Raw genomic sequence first — 27,544 nt, forward strand, 5'->3', positions numbered from 1 at the left:
GCAATATTCCTTTTAGCCTGGTGTTGGTACCAAGTTACAGTAGGTAGGCTAGTTAAAACCACGTGTTATTGACATTTTTCTTTCTGAGCATTTATGCGTTTCAATGCAATTGTTATGAAAATTGGGTAATTTATAATAGACACAAGTCTCCAGATGGGACCCCAAGCAGTGTTTTTGTCCTTATCCAAATCATTAAATAAACCTTGACAAGTGCATGAAGTGAATTAAACTGTGACACGTTTTTGTAAATTAACATGTTGAACATCCGTAAGAACACTGACATTTGCTCTGGGGTTAATTAATCGTAACGTCATATAATTCATGTATTGTTTCAGTTCATTGTAGTGTTTAGTTCACAGTACCATAGCGAGTGTGTTGTAGAAATGTTAAAAACAGCTCTGTTCACTTACACTAATGTTACTATCTAATGTGACAATTTTCAGTTGATTGTGAAGCATCTGCCACCATTGTGATTTGGAATTTAGTCTTTAATTACATCACTGCAATATCTATCTAATTCTTTCTATAAAGGAAAAATGCAACATCACTATTGATTCGTTAAAGGGATAGTTCACCCAAAAATGAAAGTGTTCCTCAAGGTGTTCCAAACTTGTATGAATTCCTGCTGAACACAAAAGAAAATTTTGAAGATTTCTGGTAACCAAACATTTGTTGGGCCCCATTTACTTGCATGTTTTTTTTTTTTTTTTTTAAATAGCTGTTTGGTCATTCATACAGTTTTGGAGCAACTTTAGGGTGAGAAAATAATCATCATTTTTGGGTGAATGTACCATTTTTGGGTGCACATTTTTTCTGACAAAAACAAATAATATGTTTTGTCAAGCAACAGTAGCAAAGGGATGCGGGGCTTAGTGAAGTGTCAAGTCATTGGCTCTATTAGTTATTGTTCAAATCTTGAAGAATAATGTTTATGCTGGAGCTACTCTTGTGTTGCACTATATGCCTGCTTCATTTAGCAGACAAGGTCACTGGTAAACAAAGCATTTCTAAAATGATCCATCATACCTGATTTATGAATGAAAGGCAGGTAGTCAGCAGGGAATATGTATTCAATTTCAGCAGCTTGAATATTTTAATTTCACAGTATTCTGTCTGTGCCTCACAGGTATTAGCCGGCACTGTGAGCAACATGAACATCCATTTATAACAAGTGTTTAAAGCTTTTAAATGCACTTCAGCTCCATTTTCATGTCAGCATCTTTCGTGAGTACCAAAAATTCAGGGTTATATTTTGTGTGGTGACTGTTGAAATTGCAATATGGAAAACAAATGAGTTGAAAAGATGCTTTGGTGCCTGTTGAAAGCCACTTGCGCAACAATACAGGGACACTTCAATGTCAGATGTCATCCTGCATTCCCAAATAGCCGATGCTCCACAGGTACATAGCCGATACCTCGCTTTCTCTCTGCCACTTGTGACGGCCTGCTCGATGAGAGGAAAGAGCTCGATACAATCAGTGCTCCTCATGTTTAATAATGCCCCTCCATTAAGTGGACGTCTCTTCTGGTTGGGATTCTAGAAGCTTTAGAAGTGCCTGCCTCAGCTTTTGGCCAACGGGACGTGACAGTTTATTTGGGAAAGGTCGATAAGAGGCGCTTCCGGAAATATTAGCAGCTCATAATCCCTGGTAGACTTTCAAAAGTAATGTTAGGCATTTTATGTATTTTATACATATACATTACAGGCAAAAATTCAGGTCAGTAATATATATATAAATTAAATTTCTTTCAAAAAAAAAAATGTATATATATATATATATATATATATATATATACATTTTTTTTTTTTTGAAAGAAATTTAATTTTTTTGCATTGAATTCATCAAAAGTGATCAAAATGTTCTTGTGGCGTTGGACAAATGGACAAATGTCTTTGTGGGGTCAAACCCCAATCCTGGTAATAAAAAACGTTTTAAATGTTTATTTCAGAACATCCTGGAAATAAACTAGAGATTTCTGCAATATATTATTATTATTGTTTTTAAAAATAAAATATGCATAATAATGTCTAATGTGATATGAATTGGATTGGATACTTTTTTTTACATTGGCTGGAATAAATTGTGATAATTTTATCTGATGCTTTTCTTTTTATTATTAAATTAAGCTGCAGCATGATTTAAAAACTGAAAATCTAAATCAAGGCTTCTCAGGCCCCGTCCACACTACTGCGTTTTCGTTTAAAACGGAGAATTAAAACGAATACGATCTCCGTCCACACCAGCGTTTTATCTGCGTATTAGAAATGATCTCCACATTAAAGCGACTGAAAACGCGGATCACGTGACCATTCACCAACACTGGGCATGGGCGTGCCGATGTAAACAGTAATTGACTAATCAGGGACGGATACGTCATGACCGATGACACCCAATCATAGAGCCGAGCATGAGCCTCTGCGTCAGCGTTTCTGAACTCCTCCGTTTTGTCCCGTCTTCACTAAAACGCCCTCCGGAGATTCAAAACACAAAACGGAGCTGCAGCGTTTCTAAACTTCTCCGTTTTAGGTCTTCGTTTTTCCCGTTTTAGTCTGGACGGGAGGTGCTTGTGCCTATTAACAGGTGTGACCCTGCATTTGACCATACTTCTGGATAATTTATCTGAAATTACTCCTTCTCTATCCAAACACAGAGATCCTCTGAATGACATGCGAGAACATAAAAGTACTTGATAATCCAACAGCTGCTAAGGTAGGATCGGTCCATAACATTTTTAGGCTTGGCTCAGTGAGGGGTCAATTTGGTCCGGTTCTTCTAAATGGTAGCATTTTACGTCAACCTGCCATACCATTACCCATTTAGTATGGTAGACGACTTGTCAGCAGCAAATGGTTGGATTTGTGTATATCTCACCTTAACTATTCCTTGAAATGAGTCAAATTTGCCACTCAGAGCTGGTCTAAAACTTCTAGTCTCAGCACTTAAGGTCCTTGAGGCATTGCTTTGGGCAGTTAATGGCCCTCAAGCCTAACTCACTGTCTAAGGAGCACTGGACTTGTTTCTATTCCTAAGCCAGGAGTGAGGGAAGGAAGGCGTATTTTTTTAGAGCACAAAACCACTACTCAAACAGCCTCAATTAGCAGTGCCTCATCAGGCAGCCCTTTCATCTTCCAAAGGACAAAGTGCGTCTGTTTTTTGTGTGTACATGTAGCTTCCATCTTCCACAATGAGTGTGGTGACTATTATTAGAGGCAGGACCTCGGCGCCTGCTCTCCCACATGCTAGGTGTCATCAGAGCAGCTGAGCTCAAAACCGATGAGTGGCTCAGTGTGGGCACATGAAAGCCCAGCCAGTCTCCCTGGGTTAAACCAGCCCGAGCCAAGAGTTTGATGTTCCTCTCTGTCTGAGAGCAAAGCTTTTAGTGCAAACAAAGCGTCTGCATGCTGCTGACAGCCAGGGTGGGAAGAGCCTAAAATGCCCAGCACACGGGAGCCCTGGCATGGATGTCTCTGGAACACCGCTGTAGAGCCTTCATGTGTTAATCCAGCTTTTAGTGCTGATAGAGACGTGCGCCACCTGTACATTTTCCCAGTTAGTAAGCTTTTACATGGTGTAGCTTGAAATAGAAAAATACTAAAGTATGGCACAATATTATCTGTGCACTGATTCATCAGTCTAACAGGATTTAGGCCATTTGTTGCGTACTGATCAGAGTAGGTAAGAATTCACTACATATCAAACAGTGAAATATCACTGGAAACAAATCAGCAATATCACACAAGTAGCCATGTAATATTGCTTGATTGCCTTGTGCCGTAGGCAGTCACAGCTCTGCTGATATAGAGAGCCATATTGCACAGCTACGAGTGTGGTATTGCTTTTATACAACGGTTCGACTTGTTTTTAAATTGACCAACAAATTAAGTTTGTATATGTATCTTTTATGCTGTATGGCAGGCAGGGTGGTTGTATTATTACTTGACATGTTTTATATAAGTGATTTCTTAACTTATTTACGCCTGTCGGCTGTGTAGTGTGTACAGACGTTGGTTTTTGTCGTTATTTTCTATCGAAGTCTATGGGAAGTCTAGTTTGTTTTGGGGTGTTCCCAAAAAGGGGTGGGAACGAAATTGACAGTTGAGTCCCCGAATGTGTCGGTTGTGCGTATACTATAATGTAATCTTTTAAACTTTGAAAAGATGCATTAAATTGATCAACAGTTACGAGGAAAACAACTTTCCACTCAAGCTTTTGAATGTTTTTTTGTCGACGTGATGATTCCTGCTGCGATACACTCCTATATAGATACTAAAATGAACATTTGGACAATGAACATTTTTCAAATGCTGGCATGAGTTTCTTGTTTTTTAGGGAGGCAATTGCAAGATAATTGTCGAGGAGGAATAAATGAAGATTTTGTGTTGCTTTGCTGACTTTTCTGATCCCTCAAATGAGCAACAATACAACATTTTCTTTAACACATTTAAAGTACTTTAACACATTTATTTTTTCCTCTCACTGAGGCTCATTTCACCATTATATTAGATAATTGCAGCTTTTTTAATGCAGTACTTTCCAAGGACAGTGACTGGGTGATGTATCCAAATGGAAATCCAGCCACCCGAACTGCTTTTTAATCATTATCACGACTGGCTCATTAGTGTGTCAATGACTTCCGCAGCCTATCCAGACGGCAACAGAGTGTCAGTGTCTGGATGACAATGGGATTTCGCAAAGCATGCTCTTCTGTGGTTTGAGGGCATTTGGATTCCTTTACACTTCTAGTGCATTTCTAGTGCAAGTTTTCACAATACATGACGATGCAAACAAGAAATAGTCAAGGATGTTTATTAGTGCTGCTTAGGCACACTAAATAGTTCTTTGAACACCATCGCAATCCAACTTTTAGTTTATCCTGTCAAGCTTTCATTGTTACAGTTGTAAACACAACAGCTTTCTTCTTCCATGAGGGGGTTTGTCATCACGACAGCTTTGTTTCCAGGTGGAGCATTAAATAAATCCTGTAGAATTTAACCAATCAGATGATGACTTCAAAACTCCTTAAGTGTTTTAAATTTTGTGCGCCATATGCATCAGAATTTCAGCCAATGGTACTTGGGTGTGACGTCTGAGGTAACTTAGTAACTTAGTAAAGGTAGTATTAGTACCTTAATACTAACTACTCTTTGTTTAGAGTTACTTGTTCGGGAACTTTGGGAAGTGGACAACACTGCTTGTGTATATAATCTTTTGATTCACTAAAATGAACTAGATAAGATTCATTCGTTATGTAAACAGACTCATCAGCGGTCACTCAAGGTGAGAATGATTGTCCTCTCCATTGGGTCGTCAACTTGGGGGTCTTCATGTCTGTAGATGCTGATCCGCAATCCACATACTTTGGTGCAGTGTGGGAAGAGGAGAATGGTGATCGTTTGTGGTGGTTGAGCCTTTTTGTCTTTCTCCTTGTTAAGCTGTCGCCTTGTCTCAGCGGCATGGCAGAGTTCTGTTTCATGATGTGCAGCACTTCCTGCATGGAATTGAAGCGCAGGTTTCGGTGCAGTCTATTTTGCGGCACTGCTCAGGTAGCCTAGAAATCTTGACGAACCCTAGCGGCAGGAAAAATTATTTTGCAGCCAGTGTGGTCTAGCAACTCTCCATAGACGTTTTAGCTGGAAAATCCAAACTCTGGTCAGGCCAATCACATCATGTATAGAGTCGGCGAGCGGGCTTAACATAATGACGACAGAGTTGCGAAGGTTCACTGCTACTTGAAAACAAAGAATGGCTGATGCTGGCGAACAGCTGTCTTTCGATTCGGCTTTGACCGCTACTCTGGATGATTTGAACTTAAGCATTTCTTTGAAACCAGAACAAAGAATAGCACTTCAGTCGTTTAAAAAAATAAATACATGTGATGTGTTTGGAGTTTTGCCGACTGGATACGGTAAAAGTTTAATGTATTAACTTGCTCCGCTGGTGTGAAAACGCATGGGACTCAGCTGTCACCTTCTTCGTTGCTCTGATTGGTTGTAGAGCTATCAAATTGCGTGCAGAGAGAATTTGAAAGACAACCGCTTATCCCGCCCCTCGGATTGAGCCCTGTCAATGATGAGTTCCCAGACCTAACATCTTGATGTAGGTCTGGCATGCCAGGCTACTGCTCACGCTCAATTAAAGTGAAAGCACACTTTTGATGGACAAAATAAATATAATATCACACAAAAGAGCCCAAAATGCACAGAATTTTCATGTCTGGTGTGTTTTAACAAGAACTGGAGTATATGTCAGAATATAAAATTAATTTTCTTTTTGAAATGAACACTTTTTGTTCAGGAAATGGTTCTTCCATAACACTGCACTTTAGATTTACCAGGAGTAAATTATATAGTCCTATTTAATAGCGATTACTGTTCAAAAATGTTCTATGTAAAATGTTCTACTAAAGAAAAGAGAGAAAATAAATGTTTTTGTGTTGCTCGATGTGATGTGGCATTTCTTCAGAATGGCCTTGATGTCCTTGTAACATTTTTCTTGAAAACTGAAATTCTCTTCTACAGAATCCATTTGTGAAGATGTGTCGTATTGGATATGCGGATGATGACATGGCCGGTCCATCTGGAGACCAGGAGCCTGTACGTGATTTTGTTAGCTTGGGGTGACTGGTGCACTGACAACCACCACACGGTCTTTGACAGATCTGGGTCAGAATTCAGTGGCATGGGGTCCAAGAAGACTGGGGGCTTTTCTGCTGCAGCCTTTGTCTGCCTTCCCAGTTGGGGGGATGCTCCTCTAAGGCTAGCCATCCATCATCCTCTGCCTGTTCCACCGTTGAGGTCTTGGTTGGATCGGTCTTTGTCAGGGATCTCCCCTTTAAACTTACTGTCACGGATGGCCCTACAAGGAGCATAGCTCCAGGCGTCATTGCTCTCGGGATCAAAGGACCACACAAGCCTCTCCACTAAAGCGCCTTTTCATAGTTCCTAGAACTATTGGAGGAAGTTCCCAGATTTTGGTGCATTCGCACCTCAGGAACTAGGAACTATTTTAGTTCTAGGAACCCTTTTGGAGGAGCTAATTTAGCTCCTATTCAGAGTAGGGTCTAAACCTGCACTATAGGAACTATCTGTGACGTTAGTGTACCCGGCTTATTGGCCAAACAAGTATCACATGCGAAACACCAGCACCCACCATATTTAAAAAGGCTGTGTATGTAAACACACAGATTGTAGCCTACATTTACTCCACAAAGTAACTCTACGAACAAGCAAACCAGTAATAAATGGGCCTCTTAACCTTTACGCTGAGGAGAAAATCCAACCCAACTTTGAGGGGACTAAGCGAAACATGATTATGTATTTCTGCTCAGCTAGCACCACTGTACATCAACCACACAGCATATACGCTAATTTTCACTACTGTCTACTTTCTACATATAATAGTTCTATCTAATAACAAATTAGACAGGACTGTTAGACAGATCGTAAACTAATGAACATGGAGAATTTGCTCAGCCTCTGGCTGGCGTTCTCTGCGCCATATAAAGGTCCGCTGCGCTGAACCGTAAAAATATAAGTCACAACGAGCACGGCTTACGTCACTTCAGAGTTCCTGCATTTGCACCGGATGCAGAACTATTCGGTGCAAAAGCCTTTTATGATGAGGTGGCAATCCGTAGAGAGGAATCTACAGTATAAATTGACTACACTGGTTGGGGCCTATGTTATTATTCATATATGTTTTATCTCATACGATTTATCAGTTAGACTACACTGGTTGCCCTTTACATTTTTGATTCACTGAAAAACAAAAAAAACAAACAACAACTCACAAGAGTGATTTGTTCTGTAAACACTCTATACTGGTTGCACCGTATATATTTTTGATTCACTGAAATAATATGACCTATAACAGTCATTCTTTCAGGATTCTGACTACCTATCAAGCTGTGTGCTTTGCACTGAAGTTTCTGTATCAGTGATGCGGCGCAGTTATGTAACTATTGCAGGAAGCTGTCTGAATATTTTAGTGTGGTTTTCCGTCTACATTGGCATTTGATTGCCGTTATACTGGGAATCAAAACATCAACCGGTTCCTGTTTCCCAATCCTACGCACGCACCAGTTACATTTAATTTAGAAAACATCAAAATCTGGTTCTTTTTCTCTGTGTAGTCCATCTTTGATAATCAACAGATGAATTATCCATGACCAACTTCCAGCACATATTTGTGTCTGAAGTCAAGGGACTTCAATATGAGTGTCATCAGATGCTGCTGCTACTGATATTGTATTTCATTAGCCTGTGCTAATACTGGTATGTCCTAATAGCATTCACTGAATTTCAACAACATGCCGATCCATTGTGGATTCACGTTAGAAAGAAACATTAGCACGCTATTAGACAGTGTGTAATGTGAGACGTGCTTCCTCTGCCAGTGTCAGTTTTTCACAGATTATTCCAGGAGCGTAGCAGTGTTCACCTCCCTGCAGACTCAGGGCACACTTCCAGAGAGAGGGCAGAGCGCGTCTTTCAACAGAGCTGATGTCTGCAATAACTGAGAGCCAGCACGCAGCGAACACAGCACTTGTGTGATTCAGTGACATGCACACACTGTCTGATCAATATTTATTTCAAAAGAACTGAAATATAAGATACTGTTTAGTATAATATAAATGTATGCTCCGCTCATCGGAGGATTCTTTTCAGACAAAAAAATACATAAATCTTTCTTCTCTGGGGGATATGAGGGTAGAAAGCACGGTGATTTGAAAATACTACTTGTTTTCTACTTATACAAAGCTTAATGCTAAATCCTGAAGTATCCCTTTAAATGTAAATGTAAATCTCTCTTAAATGTCTTATGAGTCACCTAATCATTATCAGAAACAAGTGACTGTCTTTATGAATAGGTTATTGAATAATTCACTCAAACAATTTGTTAATGCAGATTCATTCTGTACTGAAACACCGCCGTGTGTTGCTCACAATGAAAGTGTGCACTTCAGGTTTGTTCGTTTTTGCAAAGTGAGTGACATACTCGATAATGTCTGCTTGCACAGGGTTAAAGGAGTAGTTCACTTTTAAAAAAAAAACTACTTTTGCTGATAATTTACTCACCCCCATGTCATCCAAGATGTCCATGTCTTTCTTTCTTCAGTGGAAAAGAAATGAAGGTTTTTGATGAAAACATAAATTTTTAAAGTGAACTACTCCTTTAAAACAACAATTACAAAATTATCTTAGATGATACTTATGGTTCACGCCTACATTGGACCTCATTAACTTTCATGGACAAAAAAATAAATAAATACTGAGACAGAATTTTATGTTCCTAAACACACACCAACCTGGACACATAGACCTCATAGTCACATTACTGTAACCACCTTAACTGTAACCACCACATTACTGTAACCACCAATTATTCCTTGCCCTCCCTGACCTATAGGATAATTCTTCTCCTCTGCTTCTATCGCGATGAAACTTTTAATCTCATCTCACTTCCATTTATTCCAGATCATTTTGATTGATTATATTGATCATATTGATTTTCTTCCAGTTAAGTACTGCTCTATCCTGACCTACAGTACCATGACATCATGAGTGTGAGCCTAAATAGAGTAAAATATCATTATGCGTAAAAGTATATCTTTAGTCTATAAGCAAATAAAGTAAAAGCCCAGTTCAGGTATTGTTCGTTCCTGCTGCATGGCTGCAGCAAATATTGATCTTCTACGATTGGACATAATGTGTGTAACCACTGTCGCTGTGAAGTCCTCAGCACCAACAGATCGAACTGAATGCAGAATATCAATGACCATCCTGACACTTGAGCGCTCAGAGGGATAAAGTGATCCAATTAGGCTTTCATTAAGCTTTAATGAAAATGCATAACCGCATGGCTGCTGGGTACAGCCCCGTTATTGTCTCCGTAGAAATGCAAGGCATGTGTCACAGTGTCACATCAGCACACAAATAATATATCAAAACCACTTCAAGTATGCCAGGCTAGTGCATGATCCATCATCCCCTTGTACATACATTAATGCTGCTAAAGCCCAAGGGCTATGAGTAAACAGCGGATAGGTACAGGGAATTCAATCCCGGTGTCTTGGCACCTGGTAGAATAAAGCGATAATCTGCAAGAGGCCCTGCTTTAATAAAATACATCAATGCACAAGAACAAATTGGGGCTGTGAATTAATCAAAACATTTTATTGAATTCATTTAGATGGTGTTTCATTAATCAATAAATCAATTAAAACAACAAAGCAATCACTATAGCTGAATTTAAGTTGTTAAAAATACAGTACTGTTTTATTTTAATATATTTTAAATTGTAAAATTATTTCTGTGGTCCAAAGCTGAATTTTCAGCAGACATTTTTCATCCTTCAGAAATCATTAGATATGCTGATTTGATGCTTAATACATTTCTGGAATGTATTAATCCCTTTAAGTTAATAGTTGTATTTTTTCTTTATGCTTCAGTACATTTATCGCACACTGTTTTTTTCCCACAGACTGTCATATCGAACTGGGCAGGACACATCCAACTGCGACACGTGTCGTAACAGTGCCTGCATCATCTACAGGTGAGTCTCAATCTGATATTATATCTGAATCTTTGAGCTTGGCCCAATTTTTTTTATTTTTGCACATTTTGATGCTCCATGCATAATATTCACACTGAGAGGCAACTGAATCCTTGATTCAAAGATTCATTTACATACTAAGGTGCAGATATCCCAAACAAACATTTGTACAAGTGCAGCTGCAGTATCCAAACATATTGTCAAATTTATCTCTGTTGCAGTAGAGCTTTGAAGAACTGAGTATAAAATCCATGCTGTTAGCCTGAGCTCTTCTACCAATGAAAATGTTCAAGGGTAAAATGAAAAATGTCATGGCATAAAGAGTTTTATTTAATTTTTACCAGACCAATTGAAAAATCCAATCGCATAACTTTTTTTTTGTTTGTTTGTTGCACAAAAATGCAAGTTAAGTATCGCTATAATTCTATAATTATCAGAAACATAGCTATTTCTCCTAAATAAATGGGGTTGCTGTTAATTATCTTGTTATAAAAGCAATAATCTCTAAATGGTTTTGCAGTTAAAGGGCCTGTTGACTTTAAACGATGCACTTTAAAAGCATCTTAAGTGCTCTCATTTCCTACACAAATAGCATGTTTCCTCATTCCACATTCCACATTTTTCTTTCTCTCTCTCGCTACACAAACATGAACACATATGGGTTGGGTGATTTAAAGGGGTCATGAATAGAGAAATCATATTTTCCTTGATGTATTGGTTTATAAGATGTCCTTGTAGTGTAAAAACATAAATCCTGTACATTTCAGAACTCAAAGCTTCCTTGTTAGTCCAAATACAGCTTTTATTGATATCAAGCTGTTAAAATGACTTATTTCAAAATGACTATCATTGCCTCTCTAGCTGTCCAATCCGCACTTGTCAAGAACGAGAGAGTTGTGGAAAAACAGTCTTTACATTTCCTTCATGTGATCCTAACATTAAGAAAGCATGGCTGAATTGTATTTTTAACAAAGTTCCAGATTGCATCAGTAGACTCATTTTGTGTTTGCTTTATTTTACTGCGGATTATTTTTTTCTAAAAACAAGACAGGGAGACTGAAAATAAAAGATGATACAGTGACGAGTATCTTGAATCCGACAGTAATGTCGCAACACGATTGCGAGTAACCATGTTTTTACCATGGGTCACTATTGCTTTGTCTGATACGATTCATTTGATATGTATGCTCACTTGACAGAAAAGTCACTTTACATTTACTTTACTTAAAATGATGAATGATGAATATAACAACAGTGGAGCAAACAATAGTAATTAATTTTGTTTACAAATACAGAAATTTATCCTGTCAACTCCAAGTTGCTACTTAAACTTTATTTGCCACAATCAAGACGCTTTATTGTAACTATGTAAGATAAACACATCTTCTTTTCAACACTAATATAAGGTCATAAAAGAGAATATTACCTCACAAATACATAAAGAAGAAATATACATTTTAATTCCTCATGTATTGTCTTCTGATTTGGCATCAGATTCTGGCTCAGTTATGTATAGATGAATTTCACTGGTTGACATTTTTCAACATTGGAAGTTTTAAAACAATTCCTCATGTTTACTTGTGGAACATTGGTAATTATTTATTATGCAAATCTGTTACCCAGTAATAAGCAGTAGACGGATACAGTCTTGAGAGTCTTGAATGGGGCAAGTCTATCAAAATAATGTGTTTCAAATAGGGTAAAATAAAAGGATAGAAAATAGCCTATTACATCTAAATTAGTTTTTTGATTTAAAAATCTTGCTAACATTAAAAGTGGACCTATGAGAACATTTTAACATTTTGTAAAATAAAAAAAATTACCCGCGCTCATGTCGTGTCAAAGTAGTCTGTCTTTGAATTCCAGAATGCAGCAAACCTAAATGACACACACGCAAACACACGCACACACACATGGCTATGTATTCATTAATGTTTGTTTTGCAAAAACTTTTTGTGTGTAAAAATGTTTGTATTCATTAATTTATACATTCAAATCAAATGCAGTGACATGTACATAAAAGCATGCCATCTATCATCAGACAAATGCCGCACTTCACCGCAAACCAGACGACCTGGAATTCATTACCTGGGTCAGAAAATAAATCAGAATATGCAATTCAGTTTACACAGTGAGGGAAGTCAAATACACACAGATATGAATATAATGTATCAGCATGTCAGCTCTTTTTTGAACACTAGCCCAGAGGGCTGGAGTTATGCTACAATAGAGAAAAGCTAAAACACATTCACCAAAGAGTGCACACTGTCATGCATTGCACACACAGTAATTGGCAGATTATTTAGGTATAATTGTATAATAGGTACAATAGGTATACATTTGCTATTTGAAAATAAGAACTGCATCAGACTGAAACTAGCAAAAGATTGTGTCACGCTTGGCACTGCATTGCACCGGGTGTATGATAGGACACTCAGTCTTTCCGCTTGCAAATTCCGCCATGTAAATAGCAATTTGCCATGGGGCGAGTGCAACTGGCTTTTAAAGGGAATGGGAGATGAGACTCTGGCTGGTTTATTTATTGTCACACCCAAAACACACCAATTACTCATTAAGAGAATAGAGACAACCCTTTTAGACCATGCGCGACAACCATTTTTCCCGTCGGTAAACTAGCACTTTAACTAAGTGCACTTGCGCGTGCACTTTAGGCCATTCGCTTAGATCGTTTAAATAGGGCTCTTAGTGACAATCCAAATTTGTGATTTTGCACCAGTAAGATATGATAATATTGTTAACATCTGTATTAAAGAACTGTTTATTTGATTGTTTGTATGTTTATCGTGAACATTCATCCGTTCTGTTTAGGGATGCTTCTGTTTGTTAAGCAAACCATGAAATTGAAGGATCTGATTCTGCAAAAACTATAATTGGTTTCGGTTCTCCAGTAGAAACAGTTCACAGTGGAAGGGACAGTGAGTTTGGATGAGCAACATAGTAGGTTTAATTTGCTGTTCAATGCCTTTTCCAGATATTCCCTATAACCTCACCATTGGAAGGTCCTAACAGATGAGGACACTCTGTGGCATTAGTATGAGAGGAATACTGAGCAGAAACAGAGAGAGAGAGAGAGAGAGAGAGAGAGAGAGAGAGAGATGTATTGGTGAGGATGATGTGGTTGTCATAGTTACCAAAGTGATGAGGTGGTGAAGAGGGGAAAGGTGGTCCCCGCTTTGGTTGGGGTAAGTGAATCAGAGCCTGTGTGTGTGTGTATTTGTGGTCAGACAGAGCACTTTATTCTACACTATAGTATTGTTATGAACCACTTTAAGTATGATGCATATACCAGTGAAATTTAACAAGTCTATGTGCCAATTACGATTCCACGGCCAAAGTTAATTTATAACATATTTATTTAATAGGCCTTATTTACTGTAATTATTAAATGCAGCTTTCAAGTATTTCAAGGAGTGGACAGTAACAAGTATATTAGTATTTTACTATGTACCAAAAAGCTATGACAGGATGTCTTCTAATAGCACTTCGTTGAGTTTTCCTTCTGGTGAACTGGTTTGTAATGTCAAACAAACTGCAACTTGACACAGCGAACAAACAAATGTTCCAGTATGAATTACTGACTGTGAAAAACATGAACTATTGTAATTAGTATTTATGCCTTCTTTATTTGTCACATTAGTCACACAGAAATAAATTACTGTTAGGTTTCACAAAAGAAAGAGGACAAACGTCTTCAGTTGTGTCGGTTTCTGTTTATTTGGGAACTTAGTTACAGGACTTATTTGTGTTTGTGACTTCTTTGGTGGACCCAGTTAACTGCCCAGTGGCTTCAGTGCTGGAGTTCCTCCAAGATCGTTTCTCCGCCGGTCTTACCCCATCCACACTTAAGGTGTATGTGGCTGCCATTGCGGCTTTCCATTCGCCTGTAGGTGTTGGGGCTCTGGACACCATTTGGTTGTACGTTTCAGGCCTGCGGCTCACTCCAGAGTCCCAACTTGGGACCTGGCGGTGGTTCTTGAAGGGTTGGCTGAGGCCCCCTTTGAGCCACTGGAGTCGGCTGAGGCAAAGAACCTGACCTTCAAGGTGGCCTTTCTCCTTGCCATCACTTCTCTGAGGAGGGTGGGGGGGACTCCAGGCCCTGGCTATAACACCAGCTTGCCCGGTGTAAAGGCCATCTTACATCCTAGACGGGGTTATGTGCCGTCTAGTACGGCACGGTCAGTGGTTCTTCAGGCCTTCCATCCTCCACCTCATGGGATGGCCGAAGAGGGGAGACTTCACCTGCTCTGCCCAGTCAGATCCCTAAGGGTTTACTTGGAGTAGTCTTCTCAGTGGAGGAAGTCAGACCAGTTGTTGGTGTCTTTGGTTCACCCAAGAAAGGGCTGCCTGCATCTAAACAGACAGTCAGTAATTGGATTGTCCAGGCTATAGAATATAGTATTCAATTAAACAATCAGAAATTGGATGTAGTTTTAAGATTAGTTCTAAAATGTAATCAAATAAAGACATTTAAACATCTGGCATGCAACATTATCAATATCATTTCATGTTTTCTTATTTTAGTATAAATTTCGTACTTATGTACTGGTACTTTGACATTCATGTACACTATCCAACTGCTCACAACTCCGTCTGGACAAGAGAATAAGGCTTACAGGGTCAAAGTTTATTGCTCATTGAGTTTACTCCACATGAAACATACAGACTTGTACAGGGTTTAAAATGGATGCCAGCATGATGTACGATAGCTCACACTGTTCCTCCATCACAACTTTCACAAAGCAACAGAGAAGGCACTGTAAGAGAGCAACATGCTCCCAGCAAACAACCAACTAGCTGGCTGCAGCATACTGTGCCACATTGTTGTTTTATATCATTAAACAACAACACATCATTCACTTAATCCAAACTATTTCATGTGTATTTCTCCTCCAAACCTTTGCATTGATGAAAGCTTATCAGGTGTCTTGGAGTTCTATATCAGGACTGTGGGAATTATTCTATTCCATTCTATTATGCGAAGAAAATACTAAGAAACTTCAATGGACATATGAAGAGTTCAGATGCAAAAGCCTCTAAATGCCATTTGAAATTTTCTTCTTTAATTATGATTTTTATCAAACTTGTATATTTAAGTTCAGTAATTTACTGAACTTAAATATACAAGTTTGATAAAAATCATCATTAAAGAAGAAAATTTCAAATGGCATTTAGAGGCTTTTGCATCTGAACTCTTCATATATAAATATGAATGAATATATATATATATATATATATATATATACTTTTTAAAATTAATTTTCTGTGCACTAGTTAACTGGGCTAATCTTTGAGTTTATACACTGCTAAATTTATTGACAAGAGCAATAACATATTCATGAACAGTTAAGTGCCTTTCAGCTAATATGGACTTCAGCTAAAAGTCCAAACCACACAACCTCAGTAAGAAAGTTTAAAAAAAAGGATGCACATAGCATATTAAAAAGATATTCTAGTTAGAAAAAATGAAGAATATACTGTATTACCGGTCAGCACTGGCATTTAGCAAATTTAAAAGAATGACCCTGACTTTTTGCTATATGTGTTGTGAGTTGATAAGCATCGTATACTGTGGGTATTTTTAGTTGTAACTGAACCTTTAGTGCACTTTACTTGTGTCTTGATGCTCGATTCTCATTCTGCGTTTGCATCAGCTCAACTAAGCTCAAATTCTTAGTGCTTTTGTTTGGCGCTCATATCTCAAAGAACACGGCTACAAAGAGTCTTATCAAAAGCCCAAATGCACCAGAACATATGGCAAAAACAGCACCGCCTTTATAATCCAGGGACTTATTTCTTCCCTGAACCACATGACTCGCTGAATATGCTCTCTAAAGCATGTGCACAATTGGTTAAAAAAGCAAGCCTGCAGGATGAGGCCTTGCACTGTACTGTATGTTAATGGTGTCACTGCTAAAAAATTAATAGAAATATCACAGGAAACATTCTATCATCATTTATTCTCCCTGATGTCATTCTAAACCTGAATGGCTTTCTCTCCTCTGTTGAAGACAAATAATTAACCAATAATCGAGTTCTGTAGATATAAATAAAGAATTTTCAATAAATCGAATATATAGCTGCAACACAATTGACACTTCTGCAAACTTCTGTGTACTGTATGTAAAGACAAAATGGTATCAGCATGCACATGTGCCTCAAAAGTCTATACATTCAGGTACATGCACTTTTGTATATTTGTACATTCTCATATGTCATAGTAGTGAAGCCAGCATGGTGTGATTTTGCTGCGATGTCTCTTTAGTTGGACACATACTGGGAGACAGATAGCGACAGAATAAACAGCCCGACCTGTGGTCGTCCTGCCGCAGCCTCTGTCCTCGGGGTGCGTTGGTTGACAGGAGACAGGCATGACTCATTCATCAGAAGTAGGAAGAAAAAAAACAACCATTAGAGTTTTGAAATAGTGGCAACCATCAGTTTTTCTGTGCGGTGTCCAAGATAACTCCCTGTGGTATTCATACAGAACACATTTAGCACCTTTTCCCTTCCAACTTCATTTATTTTGTGTCACATCTCACAGCGGCCCAGTTGGTTTCTACAGACGTTTGGCAATACCTTTATGAGCTTATGAAGAAGCCCTATTATTGGTGCCAAATACAGTTACAGTTAATTCCATTTGGATCTGTACATGGTGTTTTATATTTCGTTGTTTTATTCCAAGCGGATTACTGTAAGTGTCTTTCGTGCATCAATTATTGAGATGGTGTGATGCAGATTTTCTCCTCTCACTTTCAAAGACTGCAATAGTTCTTATTATAAGCAGCGAGTTGGTTTCCATTAAGTATTTATGAACCAGGAATAAACTGGGTAAATCTTGTGCTTTGTACAGGCTCCAGATGATTTCTCAATGTAGGAAAGTGTCCCTGTTCTTTCTCTCCATTTCTCAGCCTAACACCCTGGCAGCTCAGAGAAATGCAGCTAATCACAATGGCTAGATTCACACAGCAGCAAAATATGGCTGTTTTAGAGTGATAAATATTACCGCGTTCACACTAAGTTTGTTATCAGCAAGAGTGACAATTGAATTTTCGAACTGGCTAACATACATTTTTTTTGGATTTACGTGCATCCAAGGTTAAAAAACACATTGAAAATCACCTGATTTCTCAAAGTGTCTAAAATGGTTTGGACGAAGATTGGTCTCTATAAACTCTTCCATTCCACAAGCCTACTGATTGGTCGATTGGCCCAGTCTGTTGTGATCTTTACCTTTTTCAGCTCTGTGAAGCTTCCTCAATCCTCAGCAATTATACACATTGTTTAAGGACAGTAACAATGAGTTTACCAAAATATTAGAAGACCTTATTCAACCTAGACCAGTAAAATGATGGAACAAAACTAAAGTTTGGAGTAATACTGCTGTGGTAACATTGTACAAAATAATTTTACCAGCCTCATCTTTTGGAAGTGTATACAAAGAAAATTTGCTTTTGCAGTGTCTTCTCGTTATGTCAACAATACAAACCAACTAAAGTGTTTGAGTGGTAAAGGTCAAAGTAGACAATGACCAATGTTGACCAAATGGCTTGCATTATGCAAATTGTTTCAAAATCGACGTAAAGAGAGAGACTGCATGGATTTGATGGCGACTCGTTTTGGCAGTTCAGAATCGATTTGTTCCTTTAGTAGACAAACACTTTATTTGTTATGCACTTTGATCTATACAACTTTGCAGACATTTTACATTCAGAAACAGCTTTACACACTACGTGAATGGTAATATTAGAAAAAAAAGCATAATTGGGACCATTTAAAAATCATCTTTTGACATTTTTATCAATATATTTTAATCAAACAGCATGGAATTAAAAAAAAACCCTAACCCTAACCCTAACCCACACACACAAATCAACAAATGACAGAAACATCACAGAATTCAAGCTAATAGTAAGTTAGTAACTAATGTTTGTTCTGATGTCCCAACATGATGATGTCACTTCTTGGAGGTTCATGTTTTATTTTGTTGTATTTTCGTTCCTATAGTATGTGTTTGTTTCTTATGCTTCAGTTCCTCGATTGTTTCCTAGTTTGTCTCCTTGGTTACTTAGTGAGTTCAGCTGTCACTTCTGTGTAAGTACTCCCTCATTTGTTCAGTTCCTGTTGGTGATTGTCAGTATTTATTGTTCTATGGGTTTGTGTTCGTGTGAGATTCTCCTGCGTAACTCGATTTTGTGGATTAACCTCTTAATGTTGCACTGAAGCATTTTTGGACTAAATTCCTGCGTCTCGTTTTGGGTGGCATCACCACACGTGGCACGTCAGTTAAAATGATATTACTAAAAAGAAACTCAATATAGGGTTTCAATATAGTTATTCTGAGGACCCACTAGGGGGCCTCAGAAAACTTCTAAGGGGGCCGCAGGATGTTTATGGAATCACAAAATTAATTGTGGTTAATTTAATATAAATTCTTCCAGTTTTGGTTAACAAAAAAGCCATAACTACAGCAGAAATGCTGGAAATATTATAGTCTACATGGAAGTGGGGCCAACAAATATTGTGTTTAACAACAGGGGGCTTAAGCAGTATGAAGTATACAGAAAAAAACAACAACACAATATTACTATTTCCATAGTGAAATATATATATATATATATATATATATACATATGTTGATCATAGATTTCTTAATGAACTTTAAGTTTTTGGGAGTTATATTTATGTTAACCTACTTGATGAGTGATATGACAAAAAAAAAGTGTTTAATAATTCTAAACTATTAAGCTATATGGCGGGGTCCATATGTCTGGTAAAAGAAATGCTCCTGTTGCTTTATTATATTTAATATAATATTTTTTAAAAGATTTGGAGACTTTTATAGTGAAAGGTCTGAAAAAAGTACAATAATGTCAGAATTTGACATACCTTTTGTATTATTATTATTAGTTATTTTTCTTTATTTTAAAGAAAATTTGGAGTGCTATAAATATGATAAAAAATAATCATACTGTATAGTAGGATTGACCAAGAGAGTGAAGATTTTTGCAGTTGGATGCCGGTGCCACTGGTGCTGAACACTGCGTGCTCCACTCAGCACTAATGAGCAGATCAGTTCTTCACTTCCAAACAGAGGAGAGGAAACAGAAGACAAGAGGAAGTCTGATTGTCTGATTGCCAAAAATCTCATTTCCTGCCCTGAGCTGGGAGAGTGGCCAGTGAGGAAGTGCTGATTGTGATGCCTGTTGCTGGCATAGTGGACTGGATAAATTCTCTCTGCGGCTGCCTTTACAAGGCTGCAAGTTCAATTTGGCCATTAGTCACATGACGAGCCTGTCCTTCAGCGCAACCTTGGCCTGACCTGTCCACGCAGCACCACCTGAATTCAGATATGGACACAAGAGGGTAAGGCGGTGTAGTTTTAGAATAAGAAGTGGCAGAGAGATCCGGCAATGTGCACACCAGGGAAGGACAACGGAGCCACTCAAGCAAAAATTACAGACAAAGCTTGATAATAATCCACTAGCTTCTGTAAAACCCTCAGAAATGATCCAACTGATCCAGCCTCCACTCACTCAGATAAAAACCTTAGAACTCCTTCTAAAATCAATTGTGACCTTGACTTGTACTGAAACGTTTTTTAACATTGTTGTGTTTCGAGATTGAACTTTATTAAAATGTTTCCCTGTGGTAATATTTGTGGCATCTGACGCCTGTATCCTGTCATTGACTCAAGCACACAACTGAATGTTTGTATACCTATATAAAGGATAACATTAGTGTTACTGTGATTAAATATTTAGCTGCCCCCCTGAGTTTGACTGTATGTTTGTGTGTATATGTTTCTGCATTACAGAGAAGCAGTGAAGCAAATAATTGAGCAAGAACCAGGTTCACTTATATTTGATGTTAACAACTGGGAGTTATTTTAACATTCACCTATTCATAATCACAGTTTATTAGAAATCTATTTTAAATTAAATTCCTGTGAATTTACTAAAATTCCTGTGAATTAACTAGAAGCCAAAAGGCTATTTACTCAACCTCATGTTGTTCCAAACCCATATAACTGTCTTTACAGAGAACATTAGGAAATATTTTGCACATGTTCAATATGCTCTTTTCCAAAAAAGAGCAAAACCATTTTCTGGCTGAACTGTTTTTTTTTTTTTTTTTTTGTTTTTTTTTTTTGTTGGTCAATATTAAAGTTCATAAATTGCTGCTTTTTTTGATGAACATTCAATTATTATTATTATATTATTCACCATAAAGTTTTGGAATGACAAGGGTAAATTTTTATACGTTTTTGGGTGAATTATTCCTTTAAAAGACTTCAAATTATTATTATTTTTTTTGTCAAAACATCTTTCAAAATGTATAAATTGCTTTTTGAAAAAAATATGCACAGTATTAATATTATTATTATTATTTGATTTTTTTACATAACATTTGTAGAAACAGAATATAATATAATATAATATAATATGAGTATCATAATTTGTTTCTAGTTAGATTTTCAATTTGGTCAACAATATCATATTACAAAATGTGCTTTGAATGAGTATCGAGTATCAATTAAACTGATAATCAGCATTTTTTTGGTGCAAAACCTTGTCTGGGTCAAGAGAAAACAAAAGATGATTTGTTAGAATACATGACAACCTTATTATGATGTATTATATATAATAATATTGTATTATATATAATACATCATAATATTGTATTATGTATTATGCAATATTATGATGGTAAAAGAGTAGCAAAACTCCTGAGCATGTAGATGTGAATTTGAAAACTTTATGTACTTGTATGCAAAATTTTACACTCACAGCTCCGTTGTTAAAACCTGTAAAATACAAATCTGAAGTTGAATGTTGAATTCATACTCACAGACAATAGTCACAAACCTGTATTCTGAATTTGAAGTTGCAGACTAGTCGTCACAAATGTGTAAAATGTCATTCACAGAAATACAAGGACAGACACAAACTTCAAGTTATACACGTTTGTGTCTCCCTGTATTTCTGTGAATGACATTTTACCATCTGCAACTGTGAACTCAACATTCAACCTGAGATTTGGATTTCAAAGGTTTTCACAGGAACTTGTACAATAAATATTGTAGGGGAGTGTATACATTTTATCGTGCACTTACAAATATACTGTACAGGTTCTCAAATTTACATCGCTCTCGAGTTTTGCTTCTCTTTTACCGTCATAAGACATCCTCTTTATTTTGAGCCAGTTTTGCAGATTCTTCTGTTGTTTACTGTGCATTGTTCACCAGGCACCCATATGTTTCATTCCCCCCCTGTCGGTAGTGTACACAAGGTAACTGCTCAGGTTTGTCCTGTGATTAATTGCTGAGTGTAGCTCAACCTGGAGCAGGAACACACTATTGTTCCTCTTTCACCCTCAGAGGGTCTGCCAAGAATCGCTGCGCTTTCACAACTTCTGTAAATAGACAAACCAAACACTGCGGCTTCTAAATATATCATGCCAGAGAAGTTTTTCTGATCATTTGTGAAAATCCAGGGCAGACTTGAAAATGATATGCAGATTGCTTTGTCTCTGTGGGGTTTAGTCTGGTTTTTTTTTTTTTTTTTTTTTTTTTTTTTTTTGCACGCTCTGTTGTCACAGTACACATGTTTTGGGAAAAAGTCCTTAATTTTTAGGGTTTGTTTATGTGGATATGTTATAAAGCACTATTTTATTTTTAAAAACGTTAAAATTCAATTGAATTATCCAATACAAAACTTTAGATGGAAACCAAAGGGCTTGATTGTCTTATAAGAAGGCATTCCTTACCCCAAACCAAATAAACCCTCAGTGTTAGGACATAGATAATAAATAATTGACTCCCATGCTGCAATTTGGTCAGAGTGATCTCTTTTTGCACAAATCTAAATAAATGGATGTGATTGATGAGTAAAACAGCATTGATTTCCAATACGCCCATTTGTATGCAGGAAAGTAAAAGAAGTGAGAAATGGGGCAGTTGTGAGTGATTGGTTTGTCTGTCTCTGTTCTTTACACTGTGAGTCAGACAGTGCTTTGCGAATGATTTCTTTTAGATCAGATTAAAGCTGCCTCTGACGGTTAATCTGGGAGTTTAGCCACTGCAATCATCAGGAATCATCTGATTGTTATGGGATTATGACTTTAGAGAGAAGACGAGGTCAGACGGCTGTGCGAGGACATTCAAACCTATACATAGACACATATACTGAGACTGAGCTAAACAGCTTAGTCATGATGTTAGAGGTCAGGAATGAGGTGCTATCCGGAAATAACATTTGCTAAGGCAAACAGAACTCGGACATGAAACGGCATTTGAACCTCAATGTACTTTGCTAATTTCTGGAAAAAAAAAGATTTTATCAATGGGGAATTGATAATTAAAAACGTTGTTAAACAATGGCTAAATAGCTATTTGGTGATTGGCTAAAATTATCGGTAACACTTTATTTTTAATGGTCCCTTTTGAACATTCTGTTGACTTTGCAACTACATGTCAACTAGCTCTCATTAGAGTATTAGTAGGCTGTCTGCTTTGCTTAATATCTGCTAAGTCTTTATTGTGATGCTCCTCCAACAGACAATCTGACTTATTCTAATTTATTTTATCCCTAAACCTCTCAGAAAAAAGGTACAAAAGCTGTCACTGGGCTGTACCTTTTCAAAAGATAAACTTTTGTCCATTTTAGGTGCTAATATGTACATTTTAGGTGCTAACATGTACATTTTAGGTGCTAACATGTCCATTTCAGGAGCTAACATGTACATTTTAGGTGCTAATATGTACATTTTAGGTGCTAATATGTACATTTTAGGTGTTAATATGTCCATTTCATGAGCTAATATGTCCATTTTAGGTGGCAATATGTACGTTTTAGGTGCTAATATGTACCACTAAGGTACCAATATGCAGCCTTTGGGTACAAACGTGTACCTTTTGATAAGGTACAGCCCCAGTGACGGCTTTTGTACCCTTTTTTTTTTTTCTGAGAGTGTACCAGTCTGCTAATACTCTACTAACACTCTGAGAGTGAAGATGCAGGTTCAACTTTACTTATAGTCAACTGAATGTGTTAAAGGGACCATCCAAATAAAGTGAAACCAAATGATCTAATGATATTAAAATACTGTTCCAAAACCTTTTGGGTTGGAAACACAGCAATAACAGTCATATTGTGAAATATTATTACAAATTATTATTACAGGTGACTGTAATAAATGTTTTTAAGTAATATTATTGTAATGTGCATTCTTGTTTTAGTTTAGTGTTTCATGGATGGTTTAATATTTTAGTTTGGTTGTGATGTGTTTTTCCTTTCTGTTTTCTTGGTTTCTAAGTAGGTTTGCATTTGTTGTCATCTGGGATTTAAATTCTCCGTCACTACGACAGATTTCCGTTAATTGCAGCGAGTCTGTGATGGAAAAAAAAATCTGTCAGAATAATTTTTTTTTTTCATTTTAATCCTTGTGTCATAGTGATTCTTTAGTTGATTGATTAGTCCCCTTTAGTTGATTGATTATTGCCTTGTTTTCCTCAGTTAACCTGTCTACATGGCCCTCATTCTCAGTTGTTTTTTGTCTTTTTTTGTTGTTGTATAGTTTGATTTGCTTTCTCCATGCGCGCTTCTGTTCTGTCCAGTGTTCCAGAGTGTTTTGTTATTTTTTTTTAAATCTATTGTTAACTAAAGTTAACTAAGCTCGAAATAGTGATAGGAGAAACAAAGCTTTTCAAAGCTTCAAATGAATTCAACTAAGTGCTTCACAAAATGGTTCACTGTTTCGAAGTGTTTGAAACCCTTTTGCTGCTGACGCCTGCTGGTCAAAACAGTGTAAATGCAACATAAAAGTATGAAAGTATAATCTATCAAATGCAATTAACTAATCATCTAATACAATTATTATTAATAAAACGCCGAGCTCTGAAAACCCAGAGTACTCCCCCCATATGTAATTACATTTTGATGAAAAATTATGAAGACAAACTTTGTTTTTGAAAAATGTTGATGCTCTAGCCATAGCGTTTTTGAGATCATGAAATGGGCACCATATGACTAAGGAGATTCATTTAACATAAGTAAATGGAGTCAACTTTGATTTATTGTTGACTATTATGACCCCCATTCAAACTTCAGAATTTATATGATCTCTACGTTGTCCTCACCTAAAATGTTCCCCTTTTTCTTTTAGTGTGGAACTAGATTTTAAACTTCAAGAGGACAAACTGCAGCCCTTAATGAAGAGACTGTGTCCTTTAGAAGAGCCGTGCTACCCGTCTCTGCCTTACACACACGAGGTGTTCACCTCCACACCCAAACGCAAGTCCAAGACTGAGACCAAGAAGCACGCGCGATGGAAACTCTGGTTCCTCTAACATATGGATTCAGGGAACCTCAAACCATCAGGCCACCACAACGAGCAAATTCTAGTGGAATTCTGCTTCACTAAACGGATAAACATGGAGAAATGCTCACTGCGAGCCACCGTTTTGGAACATGCCTCATGGGATCCATCGAGTGACTGGATTTTAATAAGGAATAACACAGTTGTTTTCTAATCATGACCCTCAAATAAACCCTCTGAGTTTGGGAACTGCTGAATTCACCTGATCTCACGTTTTCCAAAGGGATTACACAATGATTCTTTGGTTTAGACAAGTTAGCAAGGTAAGAGAGCAGGGATGTTTGTGCCGTAGATGTGTGTGTGTGTGTGTTGTATCCCATGTTTAACTCTGATCTTTCTCTCTCCTTTCTACATTTATCCTTTTGTATTTAGTGAACCTGCGGAGGCGACAAGAAACTTCAAAGCTAAATGATAGTTTGCCACAAAGCTACTTTGGATCCGTACATCAATCAAAGACATCTAATCAACAAAGCACAAACTTTTGAGAGTTATAAAGTAGATTTGATAGCTGAGATATACCTCTGTCTTTTTCATTCTTGCTTTCCTTCTTTCTCAAAGTCTCTCACCTCTTCAATTTTAAATGAAAATTGGTTATCATTCTATGACTAAATGAATAAAAAATTGTAGTGAGTAAAAGCAGAATCAGTTGACGGCATGCACTAATAATCGATGGCTTTGTAGAGATCTTTTTCCTGAAAAACGTTGAGGATGTAAAATTAGTATGTCAGAAATGGTTAGGCTTAAATGTATGAATGAAAATGTAAAAAAAAAAAAGTTTTAATTTATTTTTTGAAAATACAAACTGTGAATTGTCTTTAAATTATATTGATTTCTGTATCAAATAATGGGCTATAAACATGGCTGAGATGAGAAAAGGATTTACAGAAAAATGTCTATTTGCAGGGTTTCAGGCCTGAATATGTTCTTGGGAATATGGCGCTATATTTAGTTTTCACTAAATATATATTTGTCGGACTCATAAAAGAAATTGGCTGAAAATTGGTAACATAATATGTTCCATGATGGAAAAGTATGTTATATGGTGGAAAGTGCACAACTTCAAAACACAAAACAATAGATGCAGGCTCTATAATACACACCACTCTGTTCAAGCTGACGTGTCATTTCCTCAATTAAATTTGAATATGATGTAAGCCAATCACTAAAATCTTGTGCTTGTTTGCCCACCCAAAGCACTGTAATGAAATGATCACAACACACAATTTGGGAAGTATAATAATGCAGGTAACAACTAGGGCTATGTATATACAATCTGTGCTTAAGCTTAGCATTTATTTAGCTATAAAAAGTGTTTGTATTAGATATTCACAAGTCAAAATGTCTTCAACAGGCTGTATTTAGCTGGTAGCCCTAGAACCTTCACACTTGGAGGGCATTTTGATAACTATATATATATATTTAAAAGTAATAATAAGTTGGTCACTTCACAATATCTTGTTTAATTGGAGCACAGTACCGGCATAACATATTCTTGTAGCATAACACAGATGCATCATTATACCCTGAGAAAGTGCAATTGATTTATATTGTGCAATATTACATTTTATACAATTTCTACCCACAGTGCATTTACAATAAAGAAACTGATGCAACGTATTATGACTCGACTGTGCTGTTCCCGTGAACGTTCTTTTAGAGAAAGACCAAAGAAATGTGGGTTGCTTTGGGATTCTTGCAAAGTGGATTCTGGTGGTGATACTCAATTCTGGAAGATGATTGAATAGTGCTTTGAACAGGACTCAGCTGGAGGACGAGATGGTTGCAACACTTCTCTCTAAAATTGATTGGCTTCAGCTTTGGCGCACACTCCACAGACGTGCTCTGTGATTGGACGGCCTCCAGTAGAACACCTGCTGCCAATATACTGTCACTCACTTTGACTCAAGGGAAGAAATATTCCTCTACGAACATAACTAATGTAAACATACCGAATGTAATTCTGCTGAGCTGACTCATTGAAGTTAAATGACTCCAAATGAATCTCTCAAGACTTTGCATCCTCTTATTTTCTGATCAAACAGCCTTATTTTAGTCTCGATAACAGTAGCCACTTCAGCTAATGAGCACATGGAAGAACAGAAACCTACTTAATTCTCAAAGTCACCATAAAATCAAAACGAACAATTCTTGGTCTTTTATGGAATATTGCCGTAATTATTAGAAATGATTTATCTGTTCACATCTTTGTTTTGTTTTGTTTTTTAAAGCTACACTTCGTTCTTTCAAAAATATATGTGCTCATTAATGTATATTTACTTCGTTCAAGTAATAAAGTATTCTCGTGAGTGTATAATATGCCTTTGAAAATACATACGGGTAATGTGTTCTAATGTCGGTCGCCATGTTGCCCCTCCATCTTGAAAGTATACATTAGCCAAAGAGGGACATACCCGTTAATTCAAGCTTCGCCTTTCGCGTTTACGTTTGAGTTAACACTCATGGACGAAGTCGAACTGGAAGCCATGATAATCTTGGACTACATTGGCCACCGTAGGACTAAAAACGAAATCGGAATTGAGAGGAACAGGAACTAATATTCACTGGATGATCATATACCTTTTCACCGCTAG

The 27,544-nt window shown here is 37.2% G+C and overlaps 1 protein-coding gene across 2 annotated transcripts in view; it reads left to right on the forward strand.

Annotated features, from left to right (window-relative positions):
• insyn2ab (inhibitory synaptic factor 2Ab) overlaps positions 1 to 26,564 on the forward strand; it is a 95,350-nt gene extending 68,786 nt beyond the window's left edge. For both annotated transcript variants that reach the window (XM_089120436.1, XM_089120435.1), the window contains exons 3-5: positions 10,485 to 10,556; positions 24,741 to 25,216; positions 25,326 to 26,564. In XM_089120436.1, coding sequence (XP_088976562.1) covers positions 10,485 to 10,556; positions 24,741 to 24,924 — 256 coding nt within the window. In that variant the 3' untranslated portion in view covers positions 24,925 to 25,216; positions 25,326 to 26,564. The remainder of the gene's footprint in view (positions 1 to 10,484; positions 10,557 to 24,740; positions 25,217 to 25,325) is intronic.
• The last annotated feature ends 980 nt before the right edge of the window (positions 26,565 to 27,544 follow it).

This window comes from Pimephales promelas, chromosome 15 (assembly GCF_988280905.1).
Source record: "Pimephales promelas chromosome 15, fPimPro1.hap1.1, whole genome shotgun sequence".
In the NCBI taxonomy this organism is placed as follows: Eukaryota; Metazoa; Chordata; class Actinopteri; order Cypriniformes; family Leuciscidae; genus Pimephales; species Pimephales promelas.